This window comes from Thermobia domestica, chromosome 6, assembly GCF_964235325.1.
Source record: "Thermobia domestica chromosome 6, izTheDome1.hap1.1, whole genome shotgun sequence".
NCBI lineage: Eukaryota > Metazoa > Arthropoda > Insecta > Zygentoma > Lepismatidae > Thermobia > Thermobia domestica.
Genome location: NC_137459.1, coordinates 99,778,036 through 99,805,174, shown reverse-complemented (window position 1 = coordinate 99,805,174; position 27,139 = coordinate 99,778,036). Strand labels below are relative to the sequence as shown.

Sequence of the window (27,139 nt, the reverse complement as noted above, 5' to 3'; positions counted from 1 at the left end):
AGTCAGAAGGTATACCATAAATTATCATCATTGGATTTCGTTTTTTGGTTTCTTCGCATTGGAAGTTTCTTTTAATTTCATCTTTAGCCATAATCTTTTTGATGTCGTCTTTTGTTGCTGTTTCTATTAATACTCTGTCTCTGGTTGTCCTTAGTCCTGTAATCTTTAGTTTTTCTTTTCGTGGGTCAATTGTACCTGCTAATCTCTCAGCTGTCTGTCTAGTTGTCTCTCCTTGGTTGGTTTTATTATCAGTGCTGGTTTGGTTTTGGCTGTTACTTCTTGGATTGTTAGTTCCCTCTCTGTGGGCCTTCTTCTTTTGACTACCTCTGTCCAAGACGGCTTTTCATCCGTTTCCATTTTTTCAACGGTAATTTTTTCAATTTTTTCCCCTAATTCATTTATGTAATCCTTCACCATAGTATCTTGTTGGAACAGCTCCTGTTGTAGGTCTTGTATTTTCATTCTAAAACGGTAGTCGTCGCTTTCCCTTGCTATTTCCGCTTTTCCGAATAACTGTTGTGTTTCAATTAATTCTTCTTTTGTTTTATTTTGTACCTTTTCGAGTTGTCTCAATTCGTCTTCTAGTTTCCTTATTTTTTTGGCTTTTTCTTGAACTTCTTGTTTCAGTTCTTTTTTGTCTTCATCTAGCTTTCTTATTTCCTCCTCCATATGGCTGATTTGATGGTCTCTCGCCTGTTTTATTTCATTATTTTCTTCCTTAAGGTGATTTATTTCTTTTTCCATTCTATTTATGTCTTGTTTCTGCTTTTCAATGATTCTCAATTCTTCTTCTTTATTACCTCTTTTCCTTTTCATCATATCCATTTCCAGCTGTAATTTTTCTTGTAGTAGATCTTGATTTGATGCCTTTAGTCTTTCATTTTCTTTTTCTAGTTGTTCTAATTTACCTTCTAGTACCGATCTATCTTTAACCCAAATCACTACTCTCTTTTTTAGTTTGTTAAGATTATTCCTACCGATCTTTTTCCAATCTAGTAGTTCTTTTTAGGAATACCATTTTTTTCTCGTATTGGGTTATAGTTTTCATTTCCGTAGTTTCCCCTTCAGTTGTTCTTTTTTGATGGTTTGTCCTGCGGGGAGGTATCTTTCCTTTCTCTTTTCCGGGCTTCGCTCGCTTCCGGTTTCTGGACCCTTACTACTGGGTTTGTAGGTGATTGGTCCCTAGTTGGTGTAATTCTTGCACTACTTGGCGGCGACCTCGGAAATATTTTGTTCCCCTTATATTAACCTGTTTTTGATGTTAAGTTAGCCAGTTTTTCAAGACCCCAGAAACTCGATGGGCAAAAGTTTTTTTATTTACCGACCAATTTTTGTGTAACTTTGTATGTTAGTTGTAGACACCCTAAACTATCAGGGGGGATTGAGAGGGGTAAGTTCCGGGAGGTAAGGGAGAAAAACTAAAAACAAATTTAAAGCAGAAATGAAATAATATAAAAATGTCTCGGGGGAAGGGGGGGGTCACCGATATTCTTCCAAAAATGAGGTCAAAGGTCAAACCAAGTTGGCCCAGACAACAACTTTGGTCGAATTTCCTAAATCCGGATGCGGGAGGGGGACACTTGGGAGAAGAGTGAAGGGGGTTGAGGACACTCACCTCCAAAAAAAATCAATCCCCTGGTCCTTCAAGTTTGGGCGCTACGAGGTCCTGAAATTGGCACTTTGGTCCATTTTACAAACTACGAACTTACATTTTTTTTTTAGTTGTCTCTAGTAAGTTTCTGTTGCTTTCAATAAAAGTTGAAAGCAATGTTCTTGCATGCAATAAGATGTTGAAAAGTACTTACATTGACCTTGCCGTGTAAAGCAGATACTTTTCCACCTCAAGCCGGATGCACACGTTACACTAATTACTTTTTAGAAATTTTTCCTTCCATTTTCAGGTTCCTATGTATTTATATGGGGTTATTTTAGCCAGTTTTTTGCCTATAAATTTTGAACCGTTGGCTCGTTTTTGTTGGCTTTTTCTTTGCCGTGTTCGTTGTAACGCACCGCGCCGAACGATACCACTCGCGATACGCGCAGTTTTCCCACTTTTTCTGCACTTAGCTGCAGAGCACAAGAACACACGTCTTACACTGAATTATAATCCTCGCAAACTCTCTTAGTGCTTTGGATAAGAAATATTAAAAACGGGTTTGTCATTAATGTTTCCTACTGGAGAAACCTTCCGAAGTTTCGAACATATAAAGAAAACGGAGATATTTTCAAAAAACTTCAAAATAAAGAGACGCGTCATTTATTTTGCTCATAGTAGTACATTGCTAGAATTTTCGCCTCGCAATCGGGAAGTCTTGAGCTTGAGTCTCGAGGGTATACATCGCAACTGGTCTATTCATGGTTTATTTTTTATTATTTATTTTATTTTATTTTTGTCCCTCGAGGCAAATGCTGGCCTTTAAATATACGCCTTGTTCGACTTTCCCCTCAAAATCCATGTCCCGTTATTATTTTCGGTTCGTTAAAAGATAAGTAACTATACAAATTTTGTCCTTTTACACAGCAGTTGTAATAAACATACAAATTGTTGGAGCATAGACAAAGTATTAAAATCAGTTTATTTGAAAAACAAGAATTGTTGCTGATTGCACATTTTACAAATGTATAGCTACTATGATATTCACCATTTATGGGCTCAATGAGAGTTACGATATACGAAGATAAAAATCGAAAGCGAAAAGGGCACTAATATAATAATAATAATAATAATAATAATAATAATAATAATAATAATAATAATAATAATAATAATAATAATAATAATAATCACTCACCTTGCACCCACAACTACTGCGTTTTGACTAAGAATTCACTCTTCTATATTCCAGTCCGATTTAGGATCATGGTCATGAACAGTCACTTCAGAAGACATAGGTAAACATTATTTTTGTTCATTTGTCTTATAACAAAATTATATAAAATGAAATATTTGAAAAAAAAAAAAAAAAAGGAACGCTATATATTGTACATAGCTACGCTACGATGTAAGGTTGGAATAATGTCCACTTAGTCTGAGAAATGTAGGTACAATCGGGTGATATATATTCTATTATGTAACACAATCATTCTATACTACCACTTCTCACTAAAATAAACTTAGTCGCTCGTGTTCATTTTGTTATGTCTGTCTTTCTATATACAAAACATCGTACTGGTGAACTGAGTGATATTTTTTCTGTGCCTGCGTTGCAATAAACAATCACCGAGCTAACTACAGAGTTCAATGTGTGTGCAAACTACTGTTGCCACAAGATGTAAGTGGAAAAACTATACAATTCTACGAATATACTAACTTAACATATATATGCAAAAATTAAGAATAAAAATTTGTTTCCTCTCATATGGTTCTTTATTTAGTCAATAATTATGCCGTTCTACCTGTGATCTAGATTTTCAGTGTCTAAATTAAATATAAGATTTTTGGTTCTAATAAAGAAAGATTCAAAACACATTTCCTTTAATGTTATTATTGGAGCTCGGATATAGTTACGTTTACTCCGTCAATGTCCTGTAAATGTCTCGATAGCCCAGAAAGGGTGGGTTTCTCCCCTCTAGCGCCCTTGATGTATTCTGTCACTCTTGTGGAAATATTTATGTTGTTCCAATGTAGATTTCGTTGCAAGAACAAGATAAAGAATAAATTCCAGATAAAGACAACTTTTCTGTAATAACTTCTGTATTCAGAAAGGGAGTTTTCAAAACTTGTTCCTGGACAGAATTCCAACCTTACAGTGCTAATCATACATAGTATTTTTTTTTCTTCAAATAATAGGTTTTATTTTGTTACAGGACACGATTAACGAAAATAATTTTTAGCTAGTGTCTTCTAGCTTTTGAAGTGACTGTTTGTGACTATGGTCCTAGCACGAACCGAAATATAGAAGAAAGAATTCCTAGACAAAACACAATACTTGTGAGTGCAAAGTGAGTGGTTATTTTTAAAGGAAAACTACCAAGATAATACAGCAATAAAATTCTCTACTCAGATTTTCCTGACCCAACACCCTCTAAGCCTCTCTTCTCTATAAAAGCTAACGACTCTTGGTTGTTCCACACCCACACACAAACTCACTCTAAAATCTTTTACCAAATTCTTCTCAAACTCCACACCTTTATTACGAGAACTGGTCTCTTGAAACAGCCGCCTTCACTAAAGAAATGTTTATATCTAGGTTTCTGACATGTTGGATATTCGATACTAGTTTCAACTTCCAACATCCCATCACGAAGATAAAATACACTTTATACAATTCCAGTAATTGGAATTCTTTCAACCTAATTTAAATCCTTAAATGTATTCACTGTCCAGCCTTCTACTTTGACGACACTCTTCTTCTGATTTGGCATCAACGATCGCCGATGCACCTGCAGCGATGAAATTCCCCACCTCCTCCTACTCTTCATAGAACACAACCAATCACAGCAGCACTTTTAATTTTCAAAATATTGGATTTGCTTTTCATCTTAACCGTCTGGAACACATTACCTGGTGTGCAAATTAGGTTATTGATGGATGTAAAATGAGGTAGATCTGAGTGGATGTAAAATGAGGTAGAACAGGTCATAAGAGGTCTGAATGCGCAATAATTGAAAATGAGACAATTATGTCCTCCTCAACACACATGTATTAGTATTTGGCAATAATAAACAAGAAATATATTAAATTATAAACTTAGCAACACTAACTAAATTAACTATATTTTGCCTGAAATGCCGCACTCAAACTTTCCGAATGTGTCTGAAGATAAAATTTTAAGCACCTTACAGTGCATATACGTTTGTAAATTCATACATGATTTCGTTATACGTAGTTACTAGAACATCGCCATCCAAACTCACCTCCAACGAAGAATTGAAGATTATGAGGATACGATTGCAAGTAACTACAGGTACAATAAACCAGTTACATAAGGTAATGATGGAAAATGGAAAAAGTATGCAGATATTGTTGTAGCTGTAGGTGCAAATTAGAAACAGCCAAAAGTGAGTAGTTTAAATCTTTCATTTAGGAACAGACTCTACAATTAGTAAACTAAAATTACACAGATGCCAAAAAACCCAGAGGAATTTGACAATCATTAACATGGTTTAGAGGGAGGGACTAGTTTCGTTGGAGAGAGAGGTTCAAGATATGATTGAAGGGGAAAATCCCCATCCCTAGTTATTCGCATCCTGATCCTTACTTCACTGTACTCATTTAGTTTCTCATGTAGTTTTTATCTATGGTAATTTCATTATTATTATTATTATTATTATTATTGCGTTAATTTTCATTAAATGTGGCTTTCCAATTCTTTTTCCTATACTGTTTCTCTGCTTTCATACATATTTACCATTTACCCGTTCCTTTAGTTTTATTTTCTTCCACTGAACTTATCAACTTTAGCTTGGTAACATGGTCACATGGACGCTTGGCAAAATTTTCTCTGTTATATACACATATGTATGTATTCTTTCTTTGTAATTGAAGTGGTCTTGCATAGCATAGTTGCTAACGCTCTCGCCTTCGGTTTTTCAGACCAGCCACCTGGGTTTCCTGGGTTTTCCTCATTCATTTCCTGGTTTTCCTCATTCACACCAGGCAAATGCCGGGGTAGTGCCTAACTTGTAGGTCCCAGGCCGCTTCCTTACTTCCCCTATCCTTTCTTCCTTTCCTTCACCGCGGGCGGTGTGCTAGTCCTCAAAGCGTGACGGGCTAAATGGCCTTAGATGCCGAAAGCCCAGAAATCTAAATTCCAAATCCTAAATCCTAATTGAATGTCGACTTCGTTCGAAAAAGGAAATAGATAAATTACATACCCATATAGAGGTTGAGCTGTTGAAACTTGTTTGCGATGTGACGACTGTATAACGTATCGAGATGTGAGTAACGGATGCATCAATTCTTGGATATTAGATGGAAATCTCTTCCAAATATTGGACCTTGACGATTTCTCATCATCATTAATTAAATAAAACCGTAACAGCTCCTGAAAGATATGAAAACAAGTTAAATAAATTACAACCAATATAAATAGTTGAGTTCTATGTTATTGTTTGTTATAGCAACATCTAAATTTAAACACAACTTTTGAGGGTTAATATTCAACATTTGAAACCTATTACGATGCTATAAATCGGAAATGGATTGTACAATCACCCTCATAATTCCATTAACATTTCTTCTCTCGGAACACTGGTCGACTAGAACAGCTCTTAAGGTATGGAAAACAAAATTCTTTGCGCGAAATTAAGTTGCGCAAGCATTAACTCTTGCTCTACCAAGGGGAAAAAAATGAAATGAAATCTTTGAGTTTTACGTCCCACGGTTATGCCGGTTAGGCTAAAGGAGACGGTGATTATGAGAAATGAATGAAATGGTGGAATGAAGAAAGTGGGAGGAAACGGGAGAACCCCGAGAAAACCCACGCACACGGTGTTTGTCCACCACAAAGTTCACTTGGCGGGGGCTGGGATCGAACCCGGGACCCCAAGCACCAGAAGTGAACGCTCTACCACTGAGCCACCGCGGCCCCTGCTCTACCAAGGGGGTAACCAGTTACCCCACCATATGATTTTTCTAGATTTCTTTATGAAAATGTGTTTCTAGAATCATATATTTCTTTGTATTTGTTATTTGGTATATAAACATTATCAAAGTGTAATAGAAATAACAAAATATTACAAATTTATTTTATAGAGTCTTGTGGGGTAACAGTTACCCCTGTCAGTATATTACGGACCAGATGTTAGTAATTATAAACTTAAAAGTATTATTTTTTAATGATCTGCAACACTGATTTCATTTCATGTTGCTGATTCATAAAATGGCGGCTCGAAGGGTAAAGAAATGTAATGCGAACTGTCTGATTTAGACGGTGAAAATAATGAACAATTATAGATTGAAGATGATGTCTCGCATAAAAATGACGTCGTTGAATGTGAAGAAGTGACGAGATTGATAGTGAAGATGCACCGATTGAAATAAATGCATTCCCAAAGTATTCAAATCGTGAGTACAAGTTTGGCATCACAAACATGGTTGTGGAAATTTACACGTGACACAACATCGTCTCTCGAAGAGTGACGAAATTTGTAAATATGCGGAAGAGTTGCAGATGGCAACAAGAGGTCCATAAATGCCTTTGTTAACGAAGTGAAGCAACATAATTAAAAGTTCTAATTATTTATATCTAACATTTTCTTTAGTTTGTCCACCTACCAACATATGGTTTCTCAAACGTCACTGTCCTAATAACAAACAGGAAAGCACATTCATGTTCAGTATCATCAGTATCCATTTTGAATAATTAAAAACACAAATTTGATTACGACCCTTGTTTTAAAATAATTAAACTCAAACAATAATTTTAAGTTGCAGTTAGATGGCCACAAAAGTTTCAGATCGGCAAATTACCTTCACGCTAGCGATATCTATTGGCGTCAGGAAGAATGAAAGCGCAGGTAGCGACACTTATTAGCGAGTCTGTTTACTGTTAGGAATTAGTGTGACACAGAAGATTGAAAAGTTTTCCTTTTAGAATTAGGATATAATAAAAATTAAGAACCACCAAACAACAAATCAGTACTTTGTATACATATATATACATATAAGTGAATAATACAATAACGACATTCTACAATCCTATCTCGCCTAGTAAAGGGAAACATTAGGACATACGTACCTGAATCGAATACCCGAAGAAATCAACTTTCAGAGCGTCATTGGAAGCAAGGTATGCTTTCGTTATCTCGCCTAATGCTTTGTAGGCAAACTCATCGTTTGTTACATACATAACAAAATTATCTTTTGTACCTAGAAAATAAACATTTACGAATATGTTACAGAGGTCGAAAAAAACACCACTATTGAACTATGAACGTACATAAAAATTCAACTTTACAAAAAAATAAAAAAAATAAATAAATTCTCATATTATGCTTTATATATACATAAACTATCTTTTATTACTAATTTTCCTATTTGGACCAAAAATACACTTATAACGTCAAAATGGAATGTTATAACTGGAGACAAAATTCTTTGATTTGCTCTAAATATTTACAGTAAACTGAAAAGTGAACATTAAAAACAGGATTGAAGAATAGAATAAACCCGTCCTCTCAAATATAGAATTACCACCAAAAATTGAAAATACTTAGTGGAACCAAGTTGCTTATTTGAACCATTAACGTATGTCTGACCCTCACACACAAAAACGATTCTTTGTTTGCTTCAATTGGTTGACAATTTTCTCTTTCTACATATATTCAGAGAGTTCTGGGTAGTACCAAATGAGTGCCTGAACCAGGCATAGTTATTTTTGTGGGAGGATGGGGTTGAGGAGGTGAGTTAAAGTTACATGAGGGTGTAAGCGCCAAATATATAAGAAACAAGATAATATATCTCAAGTATAATATCTGATAAATTGGTCTCGTGTGTTAACACAGAGTGTGTTATTGTGAATTGGTCTCCTGTGTTTATTCCCGCCGAGTTAACCTGAAATTCTTCAAGCATTATTCTGAGAGCTCAAAAGATTTGACTCTTTCAAATACTAAAATTGTCTGAAAGTATTAAAAAAAAAAAAGTATGGAATTTTATTTGAGGGTACAGAGCCTAGCGAAAAACCATCCCCGTTATAAACTTACTCCTGACCTAACCTACAACTTAAGGAATTAAAGTATATTTTCTAAAACTGCACATCTAAAATCATGCTTTAGCATGGTTCTTAACCACTTATTCATCTGCGGGAATAGTTGTCAGACAGCTGATAGTATATATATATATATGTTTCCAAAAACATAAAAAACTAAATTTTTGAATTCACTAATGGGTCACTTGTTATTTTATTCCTATGTCACATGCATTCATGAGGAAAAAATCACCAATGTAGGACTATATTTAGAGATCACTCAATCTTGCACAATATTTAACCGCTTAACTTAAAACCATGAATATATTCGTGTAAGGAAAAAAGATCTGAATGTGATTATAAATTGAAATGACGATTCCTTACGTTGCGCTCTATGCATCTGAATACAAGGTTGTCCGCTAGGTGTGGGTAACGTTCATTTAGCTAGTTTTGGCTAGTATTTTGTGTTGGAGGCCATTACTTATTAACAAAGTGATGGAACTAAAATAGCATATCTACTTTGTGCCAAGAATTATTTGTCCGCTTTTTCTCTGTGAAATAATGGTATTTTTTGCGAAAAAGAATACAATAATTCGCAATTGATTGAGTGGAATATTTACTTATAGTGTAAATTTAATTTTTATTTTCATTTAACTAACACCTGCATTATGTTTTTGTAATTATTAGTTCTGCAATGTCTTTAAAGAAACCATCGACAAGATCTTCCAGTGATATCTGGCTTTTGGGAAAACCAGAGCCCACAATTGCAGGAGCTGGTCTACCAACGAAACTTTAGGTGCTCAGAAAATTCATGTACCATCACATGGAAGAGAAGCTTGTTCAATACCGAAGTGCCGAACTTACAATGGAGGCTCTGGTTCCATTCGGGCTCAAAGCGAATTCGTCGATGACAGATAAGCGCTATGCCGTAAAGAAACTAATAAAGCTTTATGAGGAATATAGGACTTTGAAGAAGAATCGAACGAAAGACTATTCTTCTTATAGGATGAGAGAGGACATTTTTCGTGGAGATCTGGATGATGTCTTTGATATTTCACGGAAAGATGTCCTCAGCTCATGAAGAACGAAGAGGACAAAAGCTTCTTGGTGCAACAGTTGGAAGATCCACGTTCATCGAGTTTCGGGCCGGTCGACAGGAAAATGGCTTACCAGCAGAAAAGGAAAAGGATGCGTTCCGACGCAGAAAAAGCACGTCAGGAGAAAGTAAAACGTCAGATTGTAGAAAACATCAACACAGACGAGCTCTTAAAACCCACCTCGAGCTCATCAGGCACATCAGAATCATCGGATGAGGATGTAGTGTTCAGTAAGTACAGTGAGACATCAAATAGCCAGAAACAGTCCTCTAAACGACGAAAAACTGTGATCAGTCATGATGTATCAATCGCTCTCGACCGTGCCAATATCAGTGACAGAAGTGCAACATTGGTGATGGCAACTGTGGTTCAATCTCTCGGTCACTCACTAGACGAAGTTGCTCTTTCTCGAAGTACTATCCGCCGAAAAAGGAGCTCAACAAGAGAAGCTATGTGCACCAAAGAAAAAATGAAATGAAATCTTTGAGTTTAACGTCCCACGGTTATGCCGGTTAGGCTAAAGGAGACGGTGATGATGAGAGATGAGTGAAATGGTGGAATGAAGAAAGTGGGAGGAAACGGGAGAACCCCGAGAAAACCCACGAGCACGATGTGCACCAAAGAACAGGCTAGTTTTTCATCTGATGGTCCTTTGATTCTTCACTGGGACGGAAAACTCCTGCCAAACATTGTCCAAGGAGCTGAGAAAGTTGATAGGGTAGCTATTCTTATTACAGGTCCCTCGAAAGGAGAGGAAAAGCTCCTAGGAGTTTCCGTTGTTGCTTCTGGAACCGGAGTTGCCCAGGCCAATGCATGCTTAAAGCTTGTCGATGATTGGTCTCTGAGGAACAAAATTAGAGTTCTAGTCTTCGACACAACTGCCTCAAATACAAGATTGCAGTCTGGAGCATGTGCTTTGATAGAAAAATCTTTGGATAGGACTCTGATCTGGATTGCTTGTAGACACCATGTGCTAGAAGTTGTCTTGTCTGCAGTATTCAACCTGCACCAGCTTTGGGACCAGCAGTGGGCCTGAAATTGGTTTATTCAAACGATTCCAGAAGAATTGGGGTTCATTAGATCTTAATACATTTGAAAGCGCACCTGACTGTATTTTCCCTGAAGGTACAGCTGACCTTAGGAGTGAGATGGTTGAGTACTGCAAGAAGGCCGTCGAAAAAAAGCAACAAAGAGATGATTATAATGGACTCATGCCGTTGCCCTTATTCAAGCTTACAACAGTTCTATAACGAAAGATGAGGCCCAGAAACAATATTTAGTTCGTGTTGTTGCTCTACACCATAAGAAAATCAAAGACTTTAAGAAGGCTACACTAAAAAAATATTAAATTATGAACAAAAACATTTTTAGATGTGATTTAATAACGAACAGACGTAGTATGAAAGTGAATATGGAATATGATATAATTTTATTACGTTGTAACGAATATTACCTAGGTACATTAAAAACTGTCAACTTTGAGCGAGTACTTAAACATATGGTACAGCCTTAATATTTTGCAGCTTTGTTTGTTGACGTCATAGGAATAAAGGAATGAATGACCCAGATTAAAATTCGTAAATTGATTTTTTGGACCACCCTAATATATATAGGGTGTTTCAAAACAACACTGACAACGTTTGGGAGGTGATTCCTGACACCAAGACAAAAAATATAGAACAACCTGGGTGCAAAAATGCTTCCTTTCGGAGTTATAAACTGCCAAAAACATGAAAAAATGAACTCTAAAGGACCTTAGCTCCAAAAACTATGGGACCTACTATAGTCGGTTCAAGACCACTTAGAAACTAATATGTGCGCTACCCAAAAATGCATGTTCCAGAATCCTAAAGTACTCACGAAGCAATTTTTATAGAGGAAATTTGGCTACGGATATATAATTTGAAGTACTCTCCAACTACTAAGTGGAGTCTTAAACTGATTACGGTAGGTCTCAGTTTTGGAGGTATGGACTTTTAAATTTCTTTTTTTATGTTTTCGGCAGCCTATAACTCCGAAAGGAAGCATTTGTGCACCCAGGTTGGTCTATACTTTTTATCTTATCTTGGTGTAATGAATAAATAAATACATAAATTCATTCATCTATCTATCTATCTATCTATCTATCTATCTATCTATCTATCTATCTGTCTGTCTGTCTGTCTGTCTGTCTGTCTGTCTGTCTGTCTGTCTGTCTGTCTGTCTGTCTGTCTGTCTGTCTGTCTGTCTGTCTGTCTGTCTGTCTGTCTGTCTGTCTGTCTGTCTGTCTGTCTGTCTGTCTGTCTGTCTGTCTGTCTGTCTGTCTGTCTGTCTGTCTGTCTGTCTGTCTGTCTGTCTGTCTGTCTGTCTGTCTGTCTGTCTGTCTGTCTGTCTGTCTGTCTGTCTGTCTGTCTGTCTGTCTGTCTGTCTGTCTGTCTGTCTGTCTGTCTGTCTGTCTGTCTGTCTGTCTGTCTGTCTGTCTGTCTGTCTGTCTGTCTGTCTGTCTGTCTGTCTGTCTGTCTGTCTGTCTGTCTGTCTGTCTGTCTGTCTGTCTGTCTGTCTGTCTGTCTGTCTGTCTGTCTGTCTGTCTGTCTGTCTGTCTGTCTGTCTGTCTGTCTGTCTGTCTGTCTGTCTGTCTGTCTGTCTGTCTGTCTGTCTGTCTGTCTGTCTGTCTGTCTGTCTGTCTGTCTGTCTGTCTGTCTGTCTGTCTGTCTGTCTGTCTGTCTGTCTGTCTGTCTGTCTGTCTGTCTGTCTGTCTGTCTGTCTGTCTGTCTGTCTGTCTGTCTGTCTGTCTGTCTGTCTGTCTGTCTGTCTGTCTGTCTGTCTGTCTGTCTGTCTGTCTGTCTGTCTGTCTGTCTGTCTGTCTGTCTGTCTGTCTGTCTGTCTGTCTGTCTGTCTGTCTGTCTGTCTGTCTGTCTGTCTGTCTGTCTGTCTGTCTGTCTGTCTGTCTGTCTGTCTGTCTGTCTGTCTGTCTGTCTGTCTGTCTGTCTGTCTGTCTGTCTGTCTGTCTGTCTGTCTGTCTGTCTGTCTGTCTGTCTGTCTGTCTGTCTGTCTGTCTGTCTGTCTGTCTGTCTGTCTGTCTGTCTGTCTGTCTGTCTGTCTGTCTGTCTGTCTGTCTGTCTGTCTGTCTGTCTGTCTGTCTGTCTGTCTGTCTGTCTGTCTGTCTGTCTGTCTGTCTGTCTGTCTGTCTGTCTGTCTGTCTGTCTGTCTGTCTGTCTGTCTGTCTGTCTGTCTGTCTGTCTGTCTGTCTGTCTGTCTGTCTGTCTGTCTGTCTGTCTGTCTGTCTGTCTGTCTGTCTGTCTGTCTGTCTGTCTGTCTGTCTGTCTGTCTGTCTGTCTGTCTGTCTGTCTGTCTGTCTGTCTGTCTGTCTGTCTGTCTGTCTGTCTGTCTGTCTGTCTGTCTGTCTGTCTGTCTGTCTGTCTGTCTGTCTGTCGGACAAAGCCATTCTATAAGACATCCGACACATCATTATTGATAGCATAGTTTGGAAGCCTAATAATAAAGGAAAATTAAGCTATATTCATTTATCATAGAAAAATATACGGAATCGTTTAGCACAGGGTTCATACTAAAGTTCTGATATTGTTTTCTCTGAATTTCAAGGAGTTAGTAACTAAATATTACCTCACTCACAACACCGCGAACACTATCATTTACGGTCATATTATATATATATAGTATGAGAGAGAGAGAGAGAAAGTGTACCAAACGACAATTATACACTAATGATATCTTTAATATTTAGGCATTCTGAATTCATTCATAAACATAGAACATGTATTATAATTTGGCCTATATCTTTGATTATCTTCGACCAACAAACCTAACTTATTTTACTTCAGTAGAATATGAATTTCTATCTAATTTGTTCTTTTTATTTCAAGTTTAATTTTTAACACCTTTTGGTGCTCCTCAAAATTCTTTGTTTCTAAAGATTATTAAGTTATCTTTTCTACAGTTTTTTAATCACCTCTTTAAATCTGCACAAATTCTTTCAGGTGTTCTTCATATTTTCTGTGGGCAACTTAAAAGAACTGTGAAAGATAGTAATTCCTCTCACTTATTTTAATATACCTGACCTTTAAAGTCAGTGAGAACCCTATAGTAAGTAATAATGAAAGAACTGCGGAAAGCACTGGCGGACTTTACATTGACGCGATGACTGATCATTTCAACGAAAGTGAAAATGCTTTCTGGGGCTCAAGTTGTCAGGACCAACATAACGGCCGACCAAATTATATAGCTAGGAAAGCAAACATACATTTTTGTAACCTACATTGATATGAAGGAGACGCATTGGTAATCCAGGCTACTAACATTGATCTCCTATTTTCTCACCTTACCTGCTAATAGTTTCACTTGTTATTTATTATTCAACTCTTTTAGATTACTTCACAAAAAAACAGCAATTGGAATAACTCAAAGTTATTAGATGTACCAGTATAATAACGACAAACATTCTCTTAAAAAAAAATAGAGTTTTAAAGTTACATATTTACAGATAATACGAGAAGTACTCATAAAACACTGATACGTTCTAGAGAAAATATTATACAAGATACACTTCGGAAAGAACAACACGTGAAGGTAACAAAATCAATATAAAAACCTAAGCTCGAATTTAATACTTAAAAACAATAAACGCTCAAAAGTGTCTGTTAAGAGGAAATATAGTATCACCTTCTTCGTGAGGAACATTTAAGTACACCGGATCCAAAGCTCCAATTTCACCTAGGCATTCACCGCTCAAATCCTTCAACAAGTCACAGTCTCTAGAAGCCTCTATAATACCAATAACCAACTGTAATGAAGAAATAACAAGATATTTCAGTACGGTTACACCCGAAGATATTAACAGTAATTTTCCGTAAATAAGACACATCTTATTACGACACACACGCCGAAATTAAAACGTATTTCCTTCAAAAACTAAATTTAAAAATTGAACTTGGCTGAATGAAATACAACATAAAACCTTTCCTTGCTTTGAACTTCCTAGCTATTAAGTATCGTTGCATTAAGTGTGTGAACAACACAGTGTCCACAGTCTATAAATGAGCGGGAAAATTCCACGTCCGACTAATAAAATCACTTTTTACCAAATAAATAATTCTTCAAATAAAAAGTATTTGTACATATCCATTAACAACTAACTAACTTTGTATTGAATGTTTCTCATTTATCTCCTTAAGCTCACATGTACAATCTTCATTTCAGTAATATATGTTGCGATTCATGGACTTCTACGTGCCCTTTGGGTGGGAAGGGAGTACTCAGGTTTGAAAATCACTACTTAATTCATAAAACTTACTAAATTCCTACTGATAATACAGCTATAGGCAATATTATAATAAGAATAGGTCTATGAAAAGACAGAGATGGATTTGGTAAAATAGAATTGTTCATGGAAATTAGGAATGTTGTGCTGAATTGCATAACCGCCCAAGCATTAATCAAAGAAGCTATCTTAGTAAGCAGTGCTTATCGTTTAGCGAGTACTAGACAATGTCATTTCATGATTTTATAAAATACTATGATTTCCGATGCAATCGTAAAGAATAGAGGGTAAAGAATATTTCTAGAAATACGATATACAGTCACTTGTCAATATAATGGAAAAACCTGAAAAAGATAAAATTTACCAAGTTAGTATGGCTTTGGACCACCTTTAACCCTCACAACAGCTTTGATGCGACGCGGAGTGGAGTAATAGAGGTCACGAATGGTAGCAAGTAGAACACTACACAATTCCACGTGTAGTGCATCACTCACTTTCGCTAGAAAGGATGAAGGCAGAAATCTAAGCCTGACTCATGGCTTCAAAACGAACCTTCAACTTCACCTCCATCTTGATGAAACCTCACCACACGAGCTCCAGTTGTAAGAATTGGCGCATTATCATCCTCGAATATGGGCATCATTGCCCGAGAACAATATTTGGACCTTAGGATGTACATGGTTCCCTAAAATGGCAACATAATCAGTGGCAGTGAAGCGATCGTAAGCAGTAGCACAGGATCCACTGCAACCCACAGTACCGCAGAGAGCAGCCGCCAAGTTTCATAGCTGGGCGGATACGCTGCGGATCGTATGCTTCTTTGGGCGTCCGCCACATACAAACACAGTCAGTGGATTAATATAAGGTAAACAATGACTCATCCGACCATATCACACAATTCCAGTCATCAGTAGTCCACGCTACATGTTCGCGGCACCATTGGTGTCATGCTAAAGCGTTATGGTCACTTATTAACAGTTTTGTCCGTGTAACTCGACTCCGTACGAGCATGTCAAGTAACTCGCGGCAGATCGTGATTATCGACACAAGCTGTGGGAGGTGCTGACTGAGTTCCCACAGTTTATCACTTGCATCACTAAGACTTTCTATCTGACCACTGTTCCTCTTCGCCAATGTGGATTTGCCGTGAGTTTTATAAGCCGTCATCACTTGGGACACTGTTCCTTGCACACATACCCAAAACACTTGCCACTTTCGTCACGTTCGCATCAACAACTTACCTTTTTTGGAAATCAGAGAAGTCGCTCATTTTACACTATTACAGTTTGCTCAGTTCAATGCATACTGCTGTTCTATTACTAGCACTTCTATTATCCACTTGGCATGGAGTTTGCTCCAATATATCAGCAGAAAGCCTAGCGCTGCAGTTGCCAACCCAGACATCTGACGTGTTTCGAACTCTAGTGTTTCCATTAAATTGTTAAATATTTGTGTATATCTTGTACACAAAGACAAATACATAAAACGAAAATAAAAGACATGTAAAGGAGTAACTTTCGTCTTACATTATAAAGCTTCGTAACTTCTAAACTATAGTCATTGTTATTATTATTATTATTAGATTATTATCTCAACAGAGAAAAAAAATTCTACCTAATGAAAATATATAGTTATTACACGTACCAGGGACATGTTTGTAACATAAATAAGTGAAGAAAATAATAATAATAATAAAGCAAAAACCATCTACCTCAAATTACATAACTTAAAAGTTGATGGTTCAGATGTATCGTCATCCGCAAAAATAAATAAATAAATAAAGAAATAAAAAATAAAAAAAAGTTCTTATATACTGTAACTTCCACATTTTCGTTAATAACTCAGTTTTCTTTGTGCTTTCTTTAACAAAGGAGTGTAGTAATGAATAATTATTTATGATTTTTCAGAGAAAATAAAGCAAAATAAGAAAATTATAAGCAAAAGACCTTTATTGTTATGAAGCCTTGGTCAGCCAAATAATTACGCGAAGAATATTAAGGAGAAAATTAGAGGGAAAATGACTCGACAAACTGCACAGATATTAGGAACACACAGAAAGACATATATATGAAGTGTAAAGAAGATTAGAAGATAAAGCTATGTATTTCTGCGTTGAACATGCAATTCAAACTTCATGTACATTTCCAATATGCAAGATCAATCAATATCTTCAGTTGAAAAAGACAGAAAATGGCTATTTAAAAGTCTAAGTGTAAACTTTCGCTTGGAGCGATACTATTTGTAATACTATAACGCATACTTTCGTAAGTTGCCTCCGTGGTAAAACGTGTTTAGTAATGCTGTTGAAGTTCTGTGATCGAAGGGAGGCAGTTCGAGCCTGAGTACGGGCTCTTTTTTTTTTTTTAATATAGGGAAACTTTTTTTTAAAAAATATGTCTACTTTGAAGTGCTTGAAAAAAAGAAAACAAGATGAACTGTCATGTTTCAAAGCTCAGTCGCATTTATTCGCCATGCCCATCATTTATATACGGAAACGCTAAAATGAGGAATATTTTTCATGTAAAAAGTTAGTGTAATTCATAATCTGGATTTTTATAAAGCAATTTGAAAAATTATGTAGAAAATATATACTGCTTAAAATGGAATTAAATTGCTCTTCCAGTAATCTGAAATATCTTACTTTTCTTACTTTTTTATACTTTATAGCATGAATATTAGCTGCTATGTACGACACAATTATCTATAAATGGAATTTAATTAGGAAATCGATATAGTTGCTATGAGAACAAGTTTTTGAAAATGAAGTATGGAATAATGGTTGTATTTGAAATAGATTTTGAGTAATTGTATATAATTATTTGCCTCGCCAGCCTTGGAATAGTGGGCACTTCAAACTGTCAATCCCATAATTTTACTTATTTCGCTTCAATGTACATAGAATTCAGTATAAGAGTATGAAGCATTCAGAAACTCATCTATCTAACAGTGACGAGAAGTCAAATTTAACATATTTTATAAGATTACCTTGAAGCTTGAGTCTGTGACACATTAGAGTCCCAGCTCGCTTCCCTATGAAACAACTTTGAACGTAATACGAAAGGTTTGGAACCTTCTTTAAAATGTAAGCCCACTTCCCATATAGTATTAATGATCAGCGACGTTAAACTCTAAAGTAAATGTTAGCTTAGCCAAGTGATTAGCACGTTGACTTTGGAATTGAACCTTCCAATTTCTATTTTCGACTTCCTCGTTGAAACTGTTGACTTGTGTGAAACTTCATATTTTAGTAAACCCATGCAATAAAATTAAACGGATAAATGCATTTTATTGTTTAATTTAATTTAGGTTAATTGTCTCTTCATGTCAAATCAAGCTCGATAAAATCAGTTTTAGGGTATGAGCATTCAATTTCTTTTCATGATAATTGTAATCAACGATTCAGACTGAAGTAATAATATTGACTTGAACTGCTTTAGATCCACTTAACGTTTCTATGCTGCAATTATATCTAATTTGATTTAAATATTTATTATGATCAGAATGTAAAAGCTCACTATCTCCAACTGAAGTATTGCATCCTCTTTGCAAAGCACTATCATATATATTTAAAATGAACTATCTTTTAAACTTACTCATAGGTAAAATGGGGGGGGGGGGCTCAATTAAATAAGAAAATGAAATGTAATATTTCAGTTTAACGTCCCACTATTATGCCATTTAGACGGGAAGGTTCTAGAATACTGGTTCGCACACATAGGTGAAGATGGGTTAATAGCCGGGTCGATTGCTTTCTTTATCACAATTCAATTGGTATGCAAACCAATGTTCTAGAACACTGCCCCTTTAGGCTAAGCGAGACGATCCCCATGGCGTAAACATCGCCAGCATCTAGTGGCCCACTTGCCGGTAAATGTCGATAGTCGAAGGATTGTCGCTAATATATGACTGGTGGCAGGATTTCGTAGAGTCGAAACAGATATCTAGATTCGAGGTGTTGAGGTTAATACCGTGTAGCCGCGAGGACTTCATCTTGGTCCGCACTCCTTCGATTTGTCGCGGAGAATCGTGGAGGAACCAACACGAACTATCGCCACTCATGTGCATTTGATTATTATTATGTATTATTTTTCCTGACGAATTGTTCCTAAAGTGAGATCCGGGGGTCAAGAAAAACCCCTTCCTCAATATCATGAAGTGAAAAAACTTGAGACGAGCGCGTATAATCGTATTCATTTAGATGACAATGTCGCCGATCGTTAGAAACTGAATATGGGAGAAATATGAAATAAAGTAAATAGACGCGCGCCATTTTGTTATAAAATTACATGGCGAACGCATTTTATCTGATCCCAAACGGTTATCATCGAATATATACGGTCAAATGAGCACTCTGAATGATCAAATTTAAAAAAAAAGAAAGAAAAAATTATGGTAATAGAGAGCGATAGTTCAGTCACCACTTCGTAATTTTTTCAATATAAGGATAATTCATTTTTTCTAAATATAAAGTTATATTTTGAATATTTGATGTGGTTATAAAAACAAAATCAGATAATCTGTCAGCGTTCAAAGTTCTGTCATTTTTATGCGAGGACGATGCTATGGGAAATGCTAGCACTACTAAAGTGGTAACAGACTTCTAAGTTAATATCAAATTGAAACCATAGTCCAAAATGAGAATTCATATTTTCGCTTTATATGTATAGTCATAATTTGGTTTTCGATTAACAATAGCTATTGTAATTCATAATATACTTCTTTAGTATAAAACAATACGATCAATCATATAGAAAAAATACTGCTTAACACGAAATTAAATCGAAATCATAAAAGTTTGCAGTAACCATTTTTCTTATTTCTTTTTTAGAATTTTCAAATTGAATTTAATTAGAAAATAATTCTATTTAGCTTGCGAAAACAAGCGTACGAAACCAATGGTTGTATTTGAAATAAATTTCGCGTAGTGGTAGAAATATTTATTCAGCCCCCAACGCGATAAATCTAAAGGGATGATGGCATGACAAACCCTAGTACTATTAGATAGAAAATAGGTTTCTGAGATGAATATCAACCTGAAACTAACCGTTTATATTATAGATAAATATACATGAGCAGATTCACGAATATATAGGGGTTTTAGCTTTCCTTCTCTCCGTATATAGGGTCTGGAGAAATCCTGGAACGGTGAAATATCTCGCGAAATATATAGATCAGCTAAACAGAAACAACACATGTTAAATAGTTTTGAAAAAGCTATTCAATGATACCAAACGTAACCCCCTATCCCCACCCTCTTCGGGGGTACGGGGGTTAACATTAAAATTTTAAAGTAGAACCCCCATTTTTTATTGCACATTTGGATTATCCAGAAAAAAGTGACTGATTTCATTCAGAATTGAAGACAGTTCCTTCACGGATGGTGCTCTAATCGACACAGAAAAAGGAGGGGAACCAAAACGTTATGAAAATGTGAGTTGATAGGCCCATGCTGTGTGGTCATACGGTTAGCATATTGGCCTGGGAAATCAGGGATCCTGATTTCAATTCCCGCACAAAGTAACAATTTTATGTATATTTTTTTGTACTCAATAAATTCATACATTTTAACTTCGATAAAAATAATGTGTTTAACCGTAATTTACTAAATCGCAAGAAAATACAAATTGCAACAAAAATGATTTGTTTTTGTTGTAAATAACCCTAGGACCTCTAATCATAATAACCCTATTACGAAGTACCACTTCATAAAGCTAATTTGCAAAACAATTATCTAAATTTGTATTGAGTGTAACTTCAATAAAGTACTCATTGACGCTAATATGTATCAAATTATTATTTGAAAAACAGAGAGAGAGATTGTCTTGCGCGGGGATCGAACTCAAGACCTCTGAGTCCGGACTCCAGTACGCTAACCATATGACCACATACTACGGGACTGATAACCGAAATTTTCATAACGTTTTCTTGCCGTCTTTTTTGTGTGTTGATTCAAGCGTCATCCGTGAAGGGTCTGTCTTTAATTCTGGGTCAAATCATTGATCATTTTTTTTCCTGGAGAATCCAAATGTGCAATAAAAAATGGGGTTCTACTTTAAAATTTTAATGTTAACCCCCATACCCCCGAAGAGGGTGGAGATAGGGGGTTACGTTTGGTATCATTGAATAGCTTTTTCAAAACTATTTAACATGTGTTTTTTTGTTTTCCTGACCTGTATATTTCGCGAGATATTTGATCGTTCCGGGACTGTGAAGACAGACAGACAGACACACAGAGTGAGAGAGAGAGGGAGAGAGACACACACATATATACATATACATATACATATTATATATATATATATATATATATATATATATATATATATATATATATATATATATATATATGAAACCTGTCTATGATGGCTACCATTAGTTCCATTGAAAAGTGGCCAACTTACAGAAAATAAGTGTGATTGGTGTATTTTTAGAATAGGATTTCTAGTATTACTTGATTGTAAAATTTAAATAAGCAATGACACGACAGCTACTTTTAAATTATCTATATAGAGTAATAATAACAATATACAGTACTAGAACAAAATTAGTTCAGCATGTTTAATGTGAAAAGTAGCCTGGTACACTGAATTATTCGGACTGAAAACCAGGGTTGGCTGGTTTAAACCAAAAAACGAGAAATGTTCGTAAAAGTGTGTTTGTAAAATCTTGAAGAACACACATTTGTGGGTTATCACGTTTCACTCCCGTATATTATTCGTATTATATTCAGACCTAAATTTCCCACTCATTACTCAAAAAGATTATGCTACAAAAGCAACTTTTTTTGTATAAGTTTATAAATGTTTGTTTTGTGATTTTTTGTAGTTATTATTGTTATGTAATTGCAATCAAAGAAAAATTCTAAATATTGTTTCGTTTCAATGTTTACTATTGATAAAATACATCGAAATGCCGTACTTTTTGTGTGTGTGTGGGGGGGGGGGGGGTCATACAGACCCCACGAGAGGCATTTAGTGAAATGAGAAGTATCTTTGGTATCTATTTTATGTATAAATGAGTCTGAGCCAAAGTGGACTCAAATAATTCGTATCTTTATTCACTTTTCTTACTGATATGCAGATTAAGTCGGTGTATTTCTTTAATTTGGACCAATAAAAGTCGTTGTTAACTAACTTGAACTAAATTAGTTCTTCTGTACTCCGTAGTACTTTGAAATTGTCCATATGTAATTCTGTATAATGGTTTCACTTGTGCAACTGTTTATCTTTTTGTCCTTCTGAAATGACTCTTGACAGTTATATTAAGAAGCATGTAAAGATCAGTACAACGTATTTTTATCAGGATTCCTTCGTGAGTGAGTCGGCAGACGTATCGCATTTGTGACCAATTAGTCCTGGTTCCGAGTTCAAATGGAGGACAATTTCTCTCGGATGTAACTGGAGAAGCAGTTTTTATTCCGCTTTAAGCTTATGTGACCCCTTCCAGCATAGCCCGGCTGTTGCATAATAACATCAAGGCGAAACAAACTTATTTCTGTCCATATATGATATGAATATATAGAGCAAATTATTTAAACCAAATAAACCTGGTTTAAACCAAAAAGCCCGGTTTTTTTGGTTTTTTAAATAAAAACCATGGTTTTTGCCAACCCTGCTGAAAACACAACACAAACAACCAGAAAATAGAAACATAAGTATGCAGTTGATTGAAATCGATATTGTAGCACACTGAGTTATTCAGATTGAAAACAAGAAAAGCAAAATTATAAATTGAACAATTTATATATAGTTTACATGACTTGTTTTCAGTTATTACTGTCCTTTCTTGTTTTTGTTTGCTTTCTTTTCATTTTGGATAAAATCCAATGTACTTCAATTCTGTTGTACAGACGAAACATATCATCTGCAAACTCATTCTAGACATATTTCTTTTATTCTTTTTACCTTGTTAATGAGCTACAAGTGTTTCCCTTGGAGCAAAAGATGTTTAGAGAAAATCTTAAGGGAATTCATATCTCAAAACACCCACTACTTTTGAGACAAGCCGTCATGTGCCAATAGTTGACAATAGAGATGTGAGACAAGCCGTCATGTGCCAATAGTTGACAATAGAGATGGTTAGCTGTAACTTTGAAATTTTCAAGGAATTACTAAAGTTTTCCACTGATGAAAGGAGCCGATATGGCTAATAGCTTTACCAAAACAGACAGGGTAAACAAATATATGCGTACAACCATGTCCTGAATTCCTGTACGTGCTTTTTCTTATTCACATCATCCTTCACCACCCCTTCGTCAGTTTTTCTGGTCATTGACCTCCAAGAACAAATCGTTTGAGTCCATGCTTCTCTGTCTCTAGTCACAAATACAGAACATCTGCCTCTTATATGAGAATACGAAACAATTAAGAAAAATAACGAAACGGTATTTTGCGTGGCCAAGATACGCAGGTAAATTTATCATTATCATCACAGGTAAACATTGCTTCAATGCGGCCAACTTCCAAGATAGACAGGTGGCCAACTTACAGAGTAATAAGTAACAAATGTCTCATGGGAAAATGCAGGTTCAAGACGAACCAGGCCAAGATAAGCAGGTGGCCAACTTAGAGAAGTGGCCAAGTTGACAGGTTTTACTTTAATGCTTGTGTTTTCCATAAAAAAAGTTGCAAGTGTAATTCAAAATTTGGTCAATTTACATAATGTTTCCAATACAAAATTCCTACTTCCCAATATGGATTTACATCGCAATACTAAAAATTTAAATCGCAATAGTAAAATTTAAATCGCAATACTAACAATCAGTGATAGTCTGATTTTCTAATTTTTTTTCACATCTTACGAATAGCCTCGATGCTGAAAGAGACGTTAAACTCAAAATTTACTCAACTCATATCCTGGTATAACCGTACCGATACAAGATTTCAGATAAAGAACACACGCTATGACTGTCGTTGGTTTGAATCGGGCTCCGGGAGTGGATCTTTAAAATTATACTTTTAATGTGTTGTAATAAAAGGATATATAAGTGTAAAAGTTTCAAATCAAATATAAAGCTAAGGAGCAAGTATGTCGAATGATTTTTTTTCATTATTAGCATTCTCTTCTTTCGCGCGAGACATCTGAGTTTGAATATGAAAATAAATCCGGTTTCTGAATGTGAAAGTGCATGTGATTTATTATAGAGGAAGATATTTTCTAGAGGAAGACCAACTGACCTACATGTAACACTTCCCACGTGTAACACTCCGATTTTGATCAAATTTAGCACGTAGATACTACACATAAACGAATACGTGTTTTTTTTTTTTTTTTTTTTTTTTTTTTACTTTCCGCGGGGAAACTGTTATAGGGGCAAAAGCCCCCACCCAAAAGTTTGAAAGTTGATGCTGAAAGGCAAGAAGAATTGGACCGAAGTAAATGAAACTGTGCACAGATATTGTAGACGTAAAATGAGGGAATACTGTTTCGTATTTTCCAATAAAAAACGCTGGGTGGGGCACAGACCTTCTAAACCGTTGATTACGAAATACCAAAAGTGCAAATAAGTGTACATCAGAAGTTTCTACAGGATATGAAGAATTCCAACGAATCTTTGTGTAGGGACAATTCGCAAAAAAATAAATGAACGTGTGTTTTTAGTTTGTGCAGAAAAACAATATTGGGGCCAAGGCCCCCTCCAAAAAAAGTAAATATTACCGTAGTAACGCAGGAAGAAGTGGGCCGAAGCAAATTAAATTGTTTATGTTAAATAAGGCATCTCGTGTTTCCCAAGTGTCCCCATCCGATTTGTTTCAAATTTGGCACATCAACAGTAAACAGCAAATAAATCGACACGTGTTTCTGTTTATGCCGAAAATTATAGTAAGGGTTAAAGGCGTCTCCCGAAATACTATAAAATACGCTATACTGTTTGTGCTTACTACTGGTGTGCCAAATTTGAAGAAATCGGATGGGGACACTTACTGAATACGAAAGGCCTTATTTTATATATACAATATCTACACACAATTTCATTCGCTTCGGTTCACTCTTTCCGCCACCCAACGCTTCGCTTCGGTCCACCCAACCGTTTTATTTATTTGTTTATCTATTTATTTTAGGAAAATTCGAATCACGTATTCCCTCATCTTACGTCTAATATACCTGTGCACAATTTCATTCACTTCGGTTCACTCTTGCTTTTCGGGTGTCAACTTTCAAAATTCTGAGTGGGGGTTTTTGCCCCTAAAACCGTTTTCTTACAGAAAATACAAAAACTTGTATTTATTTATTGTTTGCATATTGTCAGTACATAAAGTTTCGTTCCGATTCTTCATGTCCTTTAGGCACTTCTGACGTACTGTTGTTAGCACTTTTGATATTTCGTGATTACGGCTTTGGAGGGGTCCGTGCCCCATCCAACCGTTTTTTCCAGGAAAATGCGAAACACGTGTTCCCTTATTTTACGTTTACAATATCTGGGCACAATTTCATTCACTTAGGTCCACCTGCTAAATTTTATCTAAATTTGAGTGTTACACTTGGGAAATGTTACATGTTAGAGTTTAAACTGGGCCGCGGTGGCTCAGTGGTAGAGCGTTCACCTCTGGTGCTTGGGGTCCTTGGTTCGATCTCAGCCCGCGCCAAGTGAATTTTGTGGTTGACAAACACCGTGTGCGTCGGTTTTCTCGGGGTTCTCCCAGCGTCTTCATTGCACCCTTTCATTGATTTCTCATCATCACCGTCTCCTTTAGCGCCTTTGGCATGGGAGACCCGGATTCGATTCCCGGCGGGAGCTCATGTGGTTCGGATTCCACGTTAATCAGTAGGTCCACGTCTCATATAGCCTCGCTGTTGAAAGGGACGCTAAACTAAAATCAACTCAACGTCTCCTTTAGCCTAGCCGACAAAACGTGGGACGTAAAACTTAAAGATTTCATTTCATTGTAGAGTTTAACGCTCCTTTCAGCAGCGAGGCTATATGAGACGGAACCTACTGATTAACGTGGAATCCGAACCACATGAGCTTTTGCCGGGAATGGAAGACCAACTGAGTACGTAACAAGTAGTGACTATTGTCATGAATACATGTATCATATAAAAATCCCTTAAAGTCTGATACTAAAATATTATTATTATTATTATGTTACATATTACTTGAGATGCAAACTATAGTTGCAGGATTGTAGAAGGAATATTGCCTAACTGATAATGCTTATGAGAATTGCTAGGTTTCTAAAGGGGTGGACTACTCTTCCCACCCTGGAAAAGCAGTAATTACATAAATTTTTCTTCCACTCTACAAATAAAGCACTGTTTAGTACATATAGCACTGGGAAAAAAATTTTAAACAGGAAAGTAAAACTTTAAATATTATCTTTTTCTGTGAAACAGGTGATTTTTTAGCTTTACCGAAAAATATTATTTTGCCAAGAAGATTGAATATTGCAAAAAAAAAAAAAAAAAAAAAAAAGTAATGGAACGAATTAACTTCTTTATAGGACCAAAACAAAAAGTTGTCATTTCTAAAGAGAGCACGCATGGCAGAAACATAGGAAGTAAACATAAATCGAAACCTCTGCTGAGCCAGTACTCACAGAACAGTATATATATATATGTTAAAAAAAAAAAAAAAATCCATGATTTTGCATTATGGCTAGAGGCACTTACAAGGTCAGTACAATATTGTCTGTTAACGTGTAAAAATTGCCTGAATAAAAATAAAACACAATACTACATTAGATCTTATCACTTACTAAACAGTTGTGCAGTGCTCACTTTAAGTCAAACAACATATTATATCGAAATAAGCAGTGTTAGCAAATAAAAAAAATAAAAACTACTATTTTATGAGTTGTTGGGGCAACCAACTGCACATACTGATAGAAATAAAAGCTACTGCTAGAAATAGAAGATATTTAAATGCTTCAGCAAAAGTAAGAATATGCTTCGTAGCAATTGAATCCGGACTATGAAAAATTATAATAAATGACTGCAGCGAAATTCGAACACGGACTCCCACGTTAGTAGCCCATGACTTTATCGTCTGAGCAGCGACTATTTGCTTACTTTCGTCTGGTATATCAATACGTCTCGGACACCACTTTGCAACATAAATATGAGCATTGATTTCCATGAATATTGAAGCGACATAATTAGAATGATGGGTGTTTTATACACAACCATTATTATACATTTAATTTTCACAAACTTGG

General features: G+C 36.0%; 1 protein-coding gene across 4 annotated transcripts in view; it reads right to left on the bottom strand.

Moving 5' to 3' along the window:
* The window catches only part of LOC145688127 (serine/threonine-protein kinase ATR-like), a 381,701-nt gene that overhangs the window by 141,292 nt on the left and 213,270 nt on the right, over positions 1-27,139 (bottom strand). For all 4 annotated transcript variants that reach the window (XM_081761899.1, XM_081761900.1, XM_081761902.1 and 1 more), the window contains 3 exons: positions 14,387-14,507; positions 7,683-7,813; positions 5,818-5,987 (listed from right to left, as the gene is read on the bottom strand). In XM_081761899.1, coding sequence (XP_081618025.1) covers positions 5,818-5,987; positions 7,683-7,813; positions 14,387-14,507 — 422 coding nt within the window. The remainder of the gene's footprint in view (positions 1-5,817; positions 5,988-7,682; positions 7,814-14,386; positions 14,508-27,139) is intronic.